The sequence below is a fragment of the Mauremys reevesii genome, linkage group 10, assembly GCF_016161935.1.
Source record: "Mauremys reevesii isolate NIE-2019 linkage group 10, ASM1616193v1, whole genome shotgun sequence".
Classification (NCBI taxonomy): Eukaryota; Metazoa; Chordata; order Testudines; family Geoemydidae; genus Mauremys; species Mauremys reevesii.
Window position 1 is genome coordinate 33,265,081 of NC_052632.1, and position 15,799 is coordinate 33,280,879.

General features: G+C 37.4%; 1 protein-coding gene across 8 annotated transcripts in view; it reads right to left on the reverse strand.

The window, feature by feature from the left end:
- HERC1 (HECT and RLD domain containing E3 ubiquitin protein ligase family member 1) overlaps window positions 1-15,799 on the reverse strand; it is a 216,959-nt gene that overhangs the window by 154,893 nt on the left and 46,267 nt on the right. For all 8 annotated transcript variants that reach the window (XM_039490822.1, XM_039490819.1, XM_039490821.1 and 5 more), the window contains 7 exons: window positions 14,326-15,281; window positions 12,441-12,536; window positions 11,762-11,956; window positions 9,787-10,098; window positions 8,498-8,594; window positions 6,209-6,352; window positions 361-488 (listed from right to left, as the gene is read on the reverse strand). In XM_039490822.1, the coding sequence (XP_039346756.1) occupies window positions 361-488; window positions 6,209-6,352; window positions 8,498-8,594; window positions 9,787-10,098; window positions 11,762-11,956; window positions 12,441-12,536; window positions 14,326-15,255 (1,902 nt within the window). In that variant the 5' untranslated portion in view covers window positions 15,256-15,281. The remainder of the gene's footprint in view (window positions 1-360; window positions 489-6,208; window positions 6,353-8,497; window positions 8,595-9,786; window positions 10,099-11,761; window positions 11,957-12,440; window positions 12,537-14,325; window positions 15,282-15,799) is intronic.

The following is a 15,799-nucleotide window of genomic DNA, read 5'->3' on the forward strand; positions in this document are numbered from 1 at the left end:
CCAATTTTGATCTTGAGGAAGGATGACAGCACTGAATGAGTTATTGTGGCATAGCTCCTAGATATGTTAATAAAGTTGTGGCCTAGTTAAACCACACTCCTGATGTCTTGTCTTTCTTCCAGCTATGTTTGGGACAAATTATACTTCTCTAAATTGTATTCCCTAAAGAGAGCATCTATGCTAAGTAAAATTTTACATACCTGTTGTATAACATTTAAGATTTTTTTTGGTTTTAAAGTGTCTCAAAGGTATAATCATAATTTTAACCAAAACAATAACTATACACATTTAAATAACAAGTCTCAGGCATCTTCTCAAACATTAAGACTGTCGTTCAAGTGAAAATATCTTTTTGCCTACCTGTCCTGTTGATGTCAAGGCAAGTGAAGATTGGCTCCCAGCACACACTTTCCGAATAAACATTCCTTGTAAAGCTTCTATAACTTTAGGTTTATACACTCTATTGGTATCACCATGGCCAAGTTTACCTATCAGACATATAAGGTAATATTAGACTAAAATAAACTGCAGTTATAACATTTATGTGAAGATTTAACTTCTCAATCAAAAGTCTTTTAGATTTCTAAACATTTGCCTCAGTGTTTCTCTTTGGTAGGGAAGTGTTTGCTTTATTTTTAAATTATTTTATTGCTACTCAGTAGAAGGAAGCATAAAGGTTGTAGGAGATGTTTACTGAACACACACCTAGCATACTAATTGATATTTTTTCACTAGTTTGTTGCTTAGCTCCTCATTTTGTGATCTGTCATTTACATAAGTCCTCTTAAATGTGAAGCATTAGCATGTTTAGTAAAACAAAAATCCAACTGTATTTTTTTTCAACTTAAACGATGGCCTGAAAAGCTTTTCTGAAGTTTTCTAACAGTCCTTCATATGTCAATGTGTCTGTTTTTAAGCCCTTCACATAATTTTAAGGTTTTCTGACTTTTATTCCTCCTTGAAGTTTGTCTTTTGGATTCAGCCCTTTGACCTCAGCAGTTCACGTAACATCATTTTCTGTGAAAGAGCAGTTGTGACTGGGTGTATAAATCCCACACTAGACCTGAATGAGTTAAAGAGCAACCGTAGGCCCAAACAACCCAACCCAGTTACAGAAGCGGGTGGGTAAGATTCTGTGGCCTGCATTGTGCAGGAGGTCAGACTAGATGATCATAATGGTCCCTTCTGACCTTAAAGTCTAAGAGTTGCACCTGCAGCGCATGTTTCAGATGGAGGAGGGAGTTTAAAAGGAAGTTAGACAGTTCAGAACAGGGCTGAACAGGCAGGGAGAAGGACCTGCCTTGGAAGCTGCTGAAAAGAGGTGCTACAGGAGCTTTCATCTGGAGAAAAGGAGCTTAACTGCTGTGCCCCGAGTGAAGGACAGTCCATACCTTTCTCTTTTACCGGTCCACCACAGACTGCAAAACTTGGATTAGAGAGAGTGGGTGATAAGGAAATGACCTAGACAGGGCAGCCTTAAGGCTCTCCCAGGTGGTAGACCCTTGCTAATCCTTTCATGGGCCCTGGATTGGAGCCCAGTGGAGTGAGAGGGTACAGGCTCCTCTACCAACCCTACTCTGCATTAAGGAGGGCATGACTCACTAACCAGCACTAACCAATCATAGCAATAGAAATGGATATGTGTTAATAGGGGTGGCTGAAAATTTTTTTAAGGAACAGTTTTCCATCAAAATATGCAGTTTCACAAAAATCAAAATGTTTTGTGGAACATGTTCATTTTGACTAAGTTTTCTATAGGAAAAAAAGACAAAACCTTTCATTTCAACATCATCAAAACATTTTCATTCATTTTGTTTTGACTTGTATTAAAATGGATGGAAAGATAAACAAAAACAGATCTGGGATTAGGGTTTTTTATTTCAAAAGGTCTAACTTTAAAGAATTAAGGAAATTAGTTAGGGAAGTGGATTGGACTGAAGAACTTGTGGATCTAAAGGCAGGAGGAGGCCTGGAATTACTTCAAGTCAAAGTTGCAGAAATTATCAGAAGCCTGCATCCCAAGAAAGGGGGAAAAATTCATAGGCAGGAGTTGTAGACCAAGCTGGATGAGCAAGCATCTCAGAGAGGTGATTAAGAAAAAGCAGAAAGCCTACAAGGAGTGGAAGATGGGAGGGATTAGCAAGGAAAGCTACCTCATTGAGGTCAGAACATGGAGGGATAAAGTGAGAAAGGCCAAAAGCCACGTAGAGTTGGACCTTGCAAAGGGCATTAAAACCAATAGTAAAAGCTTCTATAGCCATATAAATAAGAAAACAAAGAAAGAAGAAGTGGGACCGCTAAACACTGAGGATGGAATGGAGGTTAAGGATAATCTAGGTATGGCCCAATATCTAAACAAATATCTTGCCTCAGTCTTTAATGAGGCTAATGAGGAGCTTAGGGATAATGGTAGGATGACAAATGGGAATGAGGACATGGAGGCAGATATTACCACATCCGAGGTAGAAGCCAAACTCGAACAGCTTAATGGGATTAAATCGGGGGGCCCAGACAATCTTCATCCAAGAATATTAAAGGAACTGGCACATGAAATTGCCAGCCCGTTAGCAAGAATTTTTAATGAATCAGTAAACTCAGGGGATGCACTGTAAGACTGGAAAGTTGCTAACATAGCTCCTATTTTTAAGAAAGGAAAAAAAAGTGATCCGAGTAACTATAGGCCTGTTAGTTTGACATCTGTAGTATGCAAGGTCTTCGAAAAAATTTTGAAGGAGAAAGCAGTTAAGGACATTGAGGTCAATGGTAATTGGGACAAAATACAACATGGTTTTACAAACCAACCTGATCTCCTTCTTTGAGAAGGTAACAGATTTTTTAGACAAAGGAAACGCAGTGGATCTAATTTACCTCGATTTCAGTAAGGCTTTTGATACGATTCCACATGGGGAATTATTAGTTAAATTGGAAAAGATGGAGATCAATATAAAAATTGAAAGGTGGATAAGGAACTGGTTAAAGGGGAGACTGCAACAGGTCATACTGAAAGGTGAACTGTCAGGCTGGAAGGAGGTTACTAGGGGAGTTCCTCAGGAATCAGTTTTGGGACCAATCTTATTTAATCTTTTTATTACTGACCTTGGCACAAAAAGTGAGAATGTGCTAATCAAGTTTGCGGATGACACAAAGCTGGGAGGTATTTCTAACACAGAGAAGGACCAGGATGTCATACAGGGAGATTTGGATGACTTTGTAAACTGGAGTAACAGTAATAGGATGAAATTTAATAGTGAAAAGTGCAAGGTCATGCATTTAGGGGTTAATAACAAGAATTTTGGTTATAAATTGGGGACACATCAGTTGGAAGTAACAGAGGAGGAGAAGGACCTTGGAGTTTTGGTTGATCACAGGATGACTATGAGCTGCCAATGTGATATGGCCGTTAAAAAAGCTAATGCGGTCTTGGGATGCATCAGACGAGGTATTTCCTGTAAAGATAAGGAGGTGTTAGTACCATTACACAAGGCGCTGGTGAGACCTCATCTTGAATATTGTGTGCAGATCTGGTCTCCCATGTTCAAGAAGGATGAATTCAAACTGGAACAGGTACAGAGAAGAGCTACTAGGATGATCCGAGGAATGGAAAACTTGTCTTACGAAAGGAGACTCAAAGAGCTTGGCTTGTTTAGCCTAACCAAAAGAAGGCTGAGGGGAGATACGATTGCTCTTTATAAATATATCAGAGGGATAAATATCAGGGCGCGAGAGGAATTATTTAAGCTTAGTACCAATGTGGACACAAGAACAAATGGATATAAACTGGACACTAGGAAGTTTAGATTTGAAATTAGACAAAGGTTTCTAACCATTACAGGAGTGAATTCTGGAACAGTCTTCCAAGGGGAGTAGAGGGGGCAAAAGACATATCTGGCTTCAAGACTAAGCTTGATAAGTTTATGGAGGGGATGGTATGATGGGATAGCCTAATTTTGGCAATTAATTGATCTTTGATTACTAGCAGGAAAATATGCCCAATGGTCAGTAATGGGATGTTGGATGTGGTGGGATCTGAGTTACTACAGAGAATTCTTTCCTGGGTGCTGGCTGGTGAGTCTTGCCCACATGCTCAGGGTTTAACTGATCGCCGTATTTGGGGTCGGGAAGAAATTTTCCTCCAGGGAAGATTGGCAGAGGCCCTGGAGGTTTTTCGCCTTCCTCTGCAGCGTGGGGCACGGGTCACTTGCTGGAGGATTCTCTGCACCTTGAGGTCTCTAAACCACCATTTGAGGACTTCAATAACTCAGACATAGGTTAGGGGTTTGTTACAGGAGTGGGTGGGTGAGATTCTGTGGCCTGCATTGTGCAGGAGGTCAGACTAGATGATCATAATGGTCCCTTCTGACCTTAAAGTCTATGAGTCTATATTATAATCAATGTGTATATTATGTATCATTTAATATTTTAATGTAATATTAAATCAAAATGAAACATTTCAATGGTCTTGCATAGAAAATTTCCTGAATTTTAATTTCACAGGAAATTTTGGATTTTCATTCCAATTTGGAACAATTCCCCCTCCGCCTACCCCGCCCCGGGGTCAGATGGAATGAAATGGAATGAAAGTTCTAGTTCCCAACTAGCTCTATTAATCACTGACTGCAATATGAGCTGCTGCTCTGAGCTTTTTCACCTTCCACACGCACACACTGCGCTAGGAAGTGGCAAAGTAACAGCTTTAATCTTATCAAATCCAGCTGAGCTGCTCTAAACAAGACAGCGACTAAGTAAAACAGCATGATAGAGAGAGGAATCCTATTTGCACTTCTGGCACTGAAACAGCTGTAAAGTCAGGAGATGGCAGGGTCTAATAATAATATGAAGATATACCTATCTCATAGAACTGGAAGGGACCCCAAAAGGTCATCGAGTCCAGCCCCCTGCCTTTACTAGCAGGACCAAGTACTGATTTTGCCCCAGATCCCTACGTGGATCCCTCAAGGACTGAACTCACAACCCTGAGTTTAGCAGGCTTTTCCTGCGAGACGTGGTAGTGACAGCAACTATTCCAAATACATATAAAAAAAATCATTAAAAGTTTTGACAAAAACAAATAAAATAGATGTAGAACTTCATGGCTCAGGAGTCTCATAAGTTGAAAAAGTGAACAAACTTGAAAAAACTTTACACTATATTTAAGTATTTCATTCCACATATCTGCGGAAAAGATAAACTTTTAGTCCATTTTTATACAAAGTCTATGTTCTAATATTAAAACTTATTCTTATATTTGTGTGTTGACTTCACTATATCATTTTTGTCTTAAGAACTACCAAATAAAATAAAGAAGTCAAAGTACACGGACTGTACTCTGGCTGGAATAATATGGAATGGTAATTGAGCTAATAGTGATCACTTCCATAGGATGTAAATGCATAAAATATACTTGTACTGAAGAATGTTACACCAAAATGTATTGGATTTGAAGCCCAAAATGAAGACTGTGAAATACATCGTAGTTTCCCTATATCTTCTGACAAGAAGTTATTTCACCTACAAATCACAGACTAGATTCTGATCTCTCATACACAGGCACATTGACATGTACAGCAATAAAATAATAATAATAATAATAATAATAATAGAAAAAAAATTTATGTAGCTTAATTCCAATGTGTTTCAGAAAAAAATGGGTGAATCTCATTATAAGTATATTACATATATGGAAACTGATGGGCATGTTACTTAATTTCTCTATGCAAGATCACACAGCAACCAGGACTATGACTTCAGTGACCGAGTCCTGTGCTATAATCCCTGTACAATGCTACTTCAGTAAGGTCAGGCAAAATCATGCGGACCTTGTAGGTTTACAAGTCCTCACACTAAAAGACAGTGCATTATAATTGAGATTTAAGGTAAAAATCAATACATACAAATGTCATTTTTGTTTTTAAAAATCCTTCATGGACTTGCCTCATCGTATCACATGAACTAAAGTCTCCTCTTACACCCCTGAACAAGTCCTTCTGCTTAAGTACAATCTTTCTTTCTGTACCTTTACACAATTTCACAAGATATTTGCATCTACAAACAACCTTTTACCTCACCAATCTTCAGTTTTAGCTTCTCCATGGATAACAACTCGGTCCATTTGATGTGCAATAGGTTTTTCAAAAATGTAGAAATACTTCATCATATTTCAGATCACAAATGACCCATGCTAACTATTAAAATTTTAGTTTTTACATACCATTATCTCCTCCTCCAAATGACCATACTGTTCTTCCATCTTTGGATAGCGCTATTGTGTGTGAACTACCACAGGAAACTTCTCCTACATTGCTAATGTCTTTGACTAAAGTTGGAATGTTACGGCTATTGCTGTCACCATGACCTTGGAAAAACAAAAATAAATGTATTTGATATGTTTCCTTGCTCCTGTTTATGAATTCTAAGATCCATTTGTGCATTATAATTACAATAGAACTTTGCTAATTCATCACCTTGTAATTGACATAAAAATTTATATTTCGTCTTACTTCTCAGCAATGATTTAAGTTCTGTAGTAAGGTCTCAAATTACCAACGCTTCATTATTTTTACAAAATGTACTACAGAACTTTTACTAGTGCATTATGAAGCATCATAATTTAGGGAAATTTCTTACCTGCTAATTAGATGTGTCACCAAAACTAGGCTAGATGGGGATAACGTACCCTTTCTAATGCTCAGTTGTGGCTAGCCCAAAACGTAGTGGTCTCATAGGGTAAGTGACTTCCCTGAATGTGGACTGTAAAAGTCAGTATATCACAGAAAGCCCCTGAACAGAGAACTAGTTCTTTGAGTCAGAACAGCAAATCCAGGAATCTGTTCAGCCCACTTCAGATCCAGGTAAACACTTGAAAGCCCAGAGGACTTTGGGACTATAGCATAAACTAAATAGATGCTATGATCTTCCTTATCTGGAGAAAATAGAGCAGTAAGACTGAGCATGAGACTGATTTTCTAATATCTAACAGCAAAAAGACCTAAGCCTCAGAGCAGCACCTACTGAAAACAGGAACAACTGAAATCAGGTATCCAATAAACCAGAGGTAGGCAACCTATGGCACACGTGCCAAAGGGGGCACACGAGCTGATTTTCCGTGGTACTCACATTGCACAGGTCCTGGCCACTGGTCCAGGGGGCTCTGCATTTTAATTTAATTTAAGTGAAGCTTCTTAAACATTTTAAAAACCTTATTTATTTTACATACAACAATCGTTTAGTTATATATTATAGACTTATAGAAAGAGACCTTCTAAAAACATTTAAATGTATTACTGGCATGCGAAACCTTAAATTAGAGTGAATAAATGAAGACTTGGCACAGCACTTCTGAAAGGTTGCCGACCCCTGCAATAAATCTTAAAATGTACCAACTGTGTTTTGCTTTTGCCACCTGCTGGGAGGAAAGCTACACTACCCCAGATCTGGTCTGGCACAGGACAAATGAACTGAAATAGTCAAATAAATGAATGAAATATGTTTTAGATATAGCATACTGGCTTTAATTGTTTCCTCGCTTACTATTTTGCAAAGTTTAGTAATTCATAAAGGATCACTCTTGTCAGTGTGATTTAATGAGGTTCTAGTGGTACTGTTATTTGAGCACCTTTTTCCTGATAAAAAAATTTTCACTGCAATTTTCAAGAACTTATTTGCATACACTGTGAAATTTCAAAACACAGAAAAGTATGTTTTTCATTTAACAAAATTAACATAGAACACACAAATTTTAATTTGCTTAACTAGCACACAAATCACCATTAATCCTTCTTAAGATGATAACTACTGGAGTGCTACTGTTTTAACTTTTAAGAATTAGTAGAGGTAGATTTTTAACTATAATAATTTCTTTACCACAAATAACAGTTACATACAGCGAACCATTAATATTAACAGTTCAACAGAAAAAAAATCAGTCACTTAGTTATAGCTCAAATAACTTAATAAAAAAGTAGAAAATTCAAAATCAGACAAATCAAAGGAAAGAGAAAAATGAATACAGTACACTTACCCTCAACTCAACAGAAACAACAGAAATCTTTTCTTCCCTCTCCATTTCCCCCATGAGTATGTATACAATTGCCCCCAGCATTTCTAACTTCCCATTGGTCCTTCCTGTATGTAATCCTACCACTTAAGAACCCAAAGTACTTTATAACAAACTTGACCTACATTTTAATTTAAATTTACAATGTTCTACAAACTTTTCTTTTTTTTATTACAGAAGTTGTTGAGGAAGCTAGACTATTTGAAGCATGGGGGTTTTGTCACCAAGGAAGGCATAGGGGACAGTTTGGAGCACTGGGAGAAGCATTTTATTTGAAAACAATCAGACATGAAATAGTTAATTTTGCAAAGTAAATATGAAAACTTCAGAAACCCTAATAGACAAGGAAAAAATCTGAATAAATGTGTAGGCTCATTACTGAACATATGCCCTTTTTAAAAGCAACAGGTCATGTCAATTTCATACAAGGAATTTTTAAATTACCTAGTCTTCCAAAGTCTCCTTCACCCCAAGTATACAACTCTCCATCTTCTGTAACAGCAGCACTGTGTCTGTATCCAGCTGACACGCATACAACTACCTGCATTACATGCAAAGAAAAAGAAGTTTCTAAAACTGAAGCTGTTGCAAGTAGTGGAATCATACAGAATTTTGAGTCGTCCAAGAACAGAGTTATGAACGTTTGCCTTCAATAACATTGGACTACTGTACTATAAATCCATTTGTTTGCCCCCATAAAATATAGCGTGTTCATTAAATTATTCTTACAAACTGTCTTTTAGTATTTAACAAGCATTTGCAAATTGCAGGGGGGGCAACAAAGACAGAAATCTGAAACGTGGCCATGTGGCCACAACTTTTATTTATCAAGCAAGCTTAAACAAGAGTAATTTAAACTAGATAATGCCTGCAAGGCACCCTAGTCTGGCAGCAGTAAATGAGAGAAGGGAGGAAAACCCACACCCAGCTGTCAACTGCCCCATTCCCTAGAGGTGCAAACGAAGAGCTATCACAGGGCAAAGCATGAAAAGGCTCACTTTCACCATTGCACCACCTTCTTCTGGATGGACCAATCTGTTTCAGGGTCTGGGTACTGTCCAATGAGGCATTCATTACAAGGGATAAAGTCTGTGGCAAATAGGGTGCACAGAGCCTAAAGGCCTGTTCCCTTCCACCCCACTGCCCTCCACTTGTACAGCAGTTGTAAGAGTGGCTCATCTTAATTATCTCAAGAGAGTCACATAATCACTTAAAGTTGTACGTATTGCCATTTAATACTGAGAGAGAACTGAGAGCAAGAAACTCCCATGTGCTATTCCTGGCTCTACAAGTGACTCCCTCTGTGGCCTTGACAAATCATTCAGCCGCTCTCTCTCTCTCTGTTTCTTCATTAGAAAAAATGGGAATAATACAGTATTAATCTACTGCACCGAGGAGTTATGAGGATTAACTAATGAACTCTGAAAAGAAAAAGCACTGTCAATGTTAAGGATTCTGTGTTAAAAGATCAGTAATCTTCTGAAATTAGGTACCAGTTCAGCAAAGCACTTACGCACATGAGTTAAACCCACTAACCACCAAAGGAACTACTCACATGACTAAAGTTGAGTGCATGTTTAAGTGCTTAGCTGAAACAGGGAACTTCCACCCTTCCAGCTTCCCCAAAAGAGTAATCTTACATACAAACTGAAATATTTGAAGCCTTATGGAAGTAACAGCATTGAATTAAAAAGGCATGAAAACAAAAAGACGTTCCATTACATAAAACATACCTTTCCTTGTAAAGGACCCTGAATAAGTTTGGGATATTTCTGTGTTGAACTATTTCCGTGTCCCAGTTTTCCATAGTCACCATCACCCCAGCTGAAGACTTCCCCCTCTGTGGTAAATGCTAAAGTGTGACCATCAGATCCTTTCGAAGATGATACCTTTTTAATAGACCTGTGAGGCTCAAAAGTCAATTTTTTCAGTGTGGACTGGTTATTGGAGTCACCAAGTCCTAGCCTCCCATAGCTGCCTTTACCACAGGCTCTGACAGAACCATCTGTGGAAATGACAAACGTACAATATTGTCCGGCTTCAATCTATAAGCAAAAAAGATAAAAATATTACAAAAGGAAATACATTAGATAAATAAACTGTGCAAAGCTTAAAGTTTGTACTTTTAACAGAATGCTGTATTCCTTCATGGATCCCTTTTGTAATAATGCAAACTAAAAATTAAGGGGCATTTGGACTTGAACAAGCTATGGGAATGCAGGTTAAGTTTATCTTATGTAAATCTTAAATTAAAAACATTCTTAAATTCCAAAATAAAGCTATTTTCTTGCTACATGGATAATATAAATACACCCCAATAAAGCTATTTTACCTAGTAATTTGCACCTCTTCACTCACATAGTTTAAGTTGTAATTCTCACCTTAAAGACACATAACTAAATCAAGCAGGAATAATAAAATATCACGTAGGTACTAGGGACTCTCTCTTGCATGAGTTTTGCGAGGGTGATTTGGGCCTCCTTTAGCTCTGTCAGATTCATGAATGAACATGAGATTTCTTTCAAATGAGGTTTCTTTGCCACCTCGGCCATCCCAACCCTGCTTCCAGGGTTAAAAAACAAAGAAACAGCTTCATGGAACAGACTTACAGTAGGTTATGCTTCACTGTAACTGACGATAAATTGTCCTTTCTATACACTATTATTAATTCACTGAACATTAAAATGTGTAGTTCTATTAACAATACACAAAACACAGAATAAATATGTATTTAAGGGAAATAAGACCAAGGATTAAATGTTCCTGGGCACAAGAAGATTACTTGATAGCACAAGAAGGAATTTCTCCACACAAACCATGCAGCACCCAAAATACGTTGTGTGGGTATTTACTATATTATTTAAATAACCACACACAAAACATACATTATGCTTTTGTATATTATATTTGCTAGAATTGTAGTTATGCTAATGCATAAGCCTGCCCTATTAGGGACTTGAATCTACTGTCCTTTGGCATATAAAAATTCTCATTGACTTCAATAGAATTAACTGCAGAATCTGGACCATAATCACATCTTTATCTTGTGACCAAAACAAGCTTTTACCTACTTGAACACTGCAAAGCCAACATAGCAGCAAAAGAAAAAACTTTTCTATTTTGTGTCATGTATCAACAAAAGTGCTAACTAATTGTGCCAGCAGAATCCATGACTGAAAACAGAAAGAACATACTGTAAACTGATTTTCAAAAAGCTAGTCGGGCTTGCTGTGCCAGCAGTTGGACAGGTCCTGCTTTGACTTTTAAACTAAGCAAATTTGATGTGAAAGTAATTGATGGAGAATAAGTATTAACAGCTAGGGGCTTCTTTTGGTTTTTTTTTTGGTAAAGAGTGAAGCAGAAAAAATGTAGTAACCCAAAGAATAAGCTTCTTTTCAAACAGCTTTTATAATGAACTAGAGAATTTACTTATACACCTGTTCACAGTCATTTAGAAAAAAAACAGATCCATGTTTAAGTGTTACTGTAGAGAACAATCATATTTCTTCACAGACCCAAAAAGAATTAGGATATATTTCCAGATGTTTTTCTCTTTTCAAATATTAGGACTTGACAGTCAAAACTAATCACAAAAACTCTTTAGATCTTATATATTAAAGTATAAAAACTGGAAAAACCTCAAACATGATATGCATCTTCTTAGTTTACTACTACAGTACATTAGATACCACTACAAAAATCACTCACAGTTTGTGCATCAGAAAAACTTGGTGCTAGTTTGGGCTGAAGTATTTTCTCTTGTGTGCCTTCTACCAGCTGGTGGCTGCTGTTACTACCCCAAACATATACTTCACAAGTCTCAGAAACAATGGGAGCATCACCAGTTTGTATACTGTCAGGGCTGGCACATGTTCTAGAATAGTCTGATGCCATTCGACAAACCTAATACAATAAAATAAAAAACAAACACTAACAAGGTAACTAAACAAGAATTTTAGTTAACTTTCAATGCATTTTCCTACTGGCCAACCAACATGTGTATTCTTACATTCCCATCATTCTGATTAATTCAGTTTTTTACCTAAAGCACAATACTGACTTTTAGCAATCATCTGGTGGTTAAAATGCAGGCTGGGGTGTCAAGAGATATATGGATTGTATGCCCAGTCAGCCAACAGGCTTGTTGCACTATGATCTTGGCCAAGTATCTTAGCTTCAGTCTTCCTTCTGTAAAATGGGGTCCCCCCCACCATTTCACAGGATAGGTGTAAAGCTTAATTCATAAAATGTTTGTAAAACACTTGGATATCCTTAGAAGGACCACAAAGTTAATAATTTCAGTTTTAAAAAAATTTGAGCTAAACAAATAAGTGAATTGTATTTTGCACTGTTTCACTCTAAACTCAAGGTTCATTAAAAGACATACCTCCTCAAACAAACACAAAGCTGCCTCATAGAGAGAGCATAAACCATCAGGTGTTCTAGTTGGTTCCCTCCACTGACTTCGATCAGCAGATGATCCCTACAATTTAATAAACATTGGTGATGTCAGAAAGAGAGAAGTACACACAGCAACAGCACGTTATACAACATATTATTGATGCATTTATTCTTCTATAGTTGTGCAGTGAAATCAAATGTGTTTTTGGAAATCAGTCTATAACCAAAATAATTTAATTTTTAATAACTAAACAATAACATGGGAAATATAATATATTCATAAGACTTTTAATTTTTAATTAACCACTCCAAAAATACTGGTGGATTAATTCTTAAGTTTGAGTTTTGATTTCCTTAATATTGTTTTAAAGTAGTGGTTTGTGTGCATTTGTAAGGTGAATGCTTTTTCTCTTAAACCACAGACCACTCACACTATTATTTTTGTATGATGCAAATCCTCCAATGGTTTCAATGATGTGTCTAACTTGTTTTTATGATTAAATATAAAAACATTAGACAGCTTCAATTCTATATAAGCAGCGGTTTTCTATGCAAACACTTGTCTTTCACTGGTGCATTTGTCACACGTAACTAGGGTCTGAAAGACAAGCACTATAATTAGCATTTTAAAGGATCTGGTTTGATTCAGAACCTGATGGAAGTCCTCCTAAATAAGGCACTAGTCCCTAATAAATCCCTGGGTCAGCTCACCTCCTTTCAACATAGAGCTGACACAACCTGTAAAATACCCATATGACCAATTGTATTACAGACACTCCCCGGGTTACGCAAGACCCAACTTACTCAAATTCGCACTTAAGGAAAAAGTTCCATAAGCCAGAAATAGGATTTTTGAGTTGCAGAAATTTTTGTATAACATACGGGTATACATTTCTGATTTACGCAAAATTCGAGTTATGCAAGGCTTTCCGGAATGGAACGACTGCGTAAGTTGGGGGGCGTCTGTACTGTGCATATACAATAGTGATTTTCTGCAGTACATTTATTGGCTTAATGCTGTGCCCCACCCCACACAAAAAAATTATCCTATTCCTTTAATCTCTTTCAAAATAGGTTTAATAATTTAGGTTTCTTAGCAGATGGGCAGGGCAGAGGTTTTTGATTTTCAGTTTAGGAGAAAAATCTGCCCCCGTTTGAGTTTGTGCATATTAAGCTTAGGCCTGATAGGTCTTTGACTGCACATCTCCCTGGGATTTCAAGACTTTAAAGAATATTCCAGTGGGGAAAGGAACCTCCCTCTGGAAGTGCCAACAGCACAATTAAATTTACAAGAATCTCATCAATTTCACTCTTGTTTAGAACTTACACAACAGCTTGTAAATTCTGCTGTTTCTCCCAAAGGTACAAGCAGCAGAGGTCTGGGTTAATTAGGAGGGTGGGGATGTCACATGCTACACAAATTTCAACAGTGAACCAAGCATATTACACAACTTTGAACACTAAGGGAGTCCAACAGAAAGCAAACGTTAAAACCCAGTTTTGTACTTTTTACTATATTTATTTTGGAATAAAATGTGTTTGCAAGTGGATAATTACAGTACGTTCTTGATACTCTGTACAGTCACACCAGAAGTGTCAGATATTTTTGTTTGGTTGGCTTTTTTAGGGGGCTGAGGGTGGCAGGCAACAAGACATTCAAACAAGATGTTAATGAATATACTCTATCCAATTTCTAACCTCTTCAAAGCAATTCTACTACTACTTAAAATGGATACATATTCCATTCAGGTTTTGAGGTGATATGTTTAGATTCAAATTGGTAAGAATTTATTTAAAGTTGTTAATTAATAACAATGAAAAATTTAACCAAAATAGAACTCAAATTCCAAATAAAAGTCTTAGATACATACCAAAGATCTCCGCATCTGTGTTAATATATTCATAAAACAGTCAAAACTGATCATCCCTTCTTGACTTTGCAGCATTTTGTTTTTCTCCATTGCATTTACTACAGCTGACGCTCCTAGAGCCATCTCTATCCATTCAAGAAGGTATCTCAGAGAACCACGCTGGGCAGCTAAACCAAGCAGCAACTCAGATGCTAGCCTACGACCTAAAGTATCTGCCCCAGAATTAGGAATAGTTACTCCTTTAAGAAATGTCGTTACTTGTGATAAACAGTCAAGTCCCATTGGTGGAATCTTACTTTCATTTGCTAGAGATAAGGGTGGCAAAGAGCTCACAACTTCTATTGCAGTATGAATGACATCATTGCAAAGACTGAGGCCGGGTCCTGAAGCAGGCATCATCCAACTTTGTCTTAGTAGTGCAAATAGCAAGCTTAGTCCAGTCCGGACTCCCATTTCTATTAGAGCATCTGTACTTGACCTGGGACGCTCACTGATAGAATGGACATCTGTTGATCCAGAACTGCTTTCTGGAGAATGCTGTTGCTGTTTCACCTTGCCTTTATCATGATATTTATTAGAAAGTGCATAAAAGACACGCTGCAACACAAGCAGACGTTTTCGAAGTGCTCCAGCAAATGGAGAATCTGAACACACCATCTTAGCCAGTGCCAGCTGGCTGCTAAGAAGGGCATCCAAGTAGTGGTCCTGTTCATCACTGGATAAGGAGTCACGTTCAAAATCTGGTAACTGAGGTCCTTTGAGGCACAGAACCTGTTGGGGCAAGGGCACTACTTCCTTATTGCTGACTAATTTAGAATACAGGACAGAAACTCCCTCCCTAGTGGCAATAGATTCACTGTCCTCTGTGATCCAGGAACTGTTTAGATGTTCAAGCCATTTCAGCTTCACTGGTGGCACCATAGCTGCCATCTTTGTTTATTCTTCTGCCATTAGTCCTAGAAATGCAAAAAAGATTTTTAGGCGTATGCAAAACCATCCTTATTACTTGTTCCTCCAATTAAAAACAAATCTATTTTTATATTGTATATACACACACACACACACACATATAAATAAGGGTCTAGGGATTTCCATTTGTTTGTGCCTAAATTTAGGCACTTCTACCCAAGTTCAGCTACCTAAATAGCTGTCAGAGTTCCTACCAATTACAATGCAAAAACATACAGAAATTCTGCAGACTAATTTTGATCCTCATTTGAAAATACACATCAATAACTCCCTAACAAAAAGGCTTTATGGTAGAAATCTGCACAAAAAATTAAATGCCAGAATCTCCATTATAACTCAAGTTATTATTCACTCTTACAACAAATTTAATCCAAATACTGTAGAGTCAAAGTAATCATCCCCCTCTAAGACAAATATGTCCCCATTTTACATAAACAAAAACTGAAGCAAGGTGAGGTTCATACACAAACTCTGTGCTACATTCACAAAACCATTCTGCCTCTGA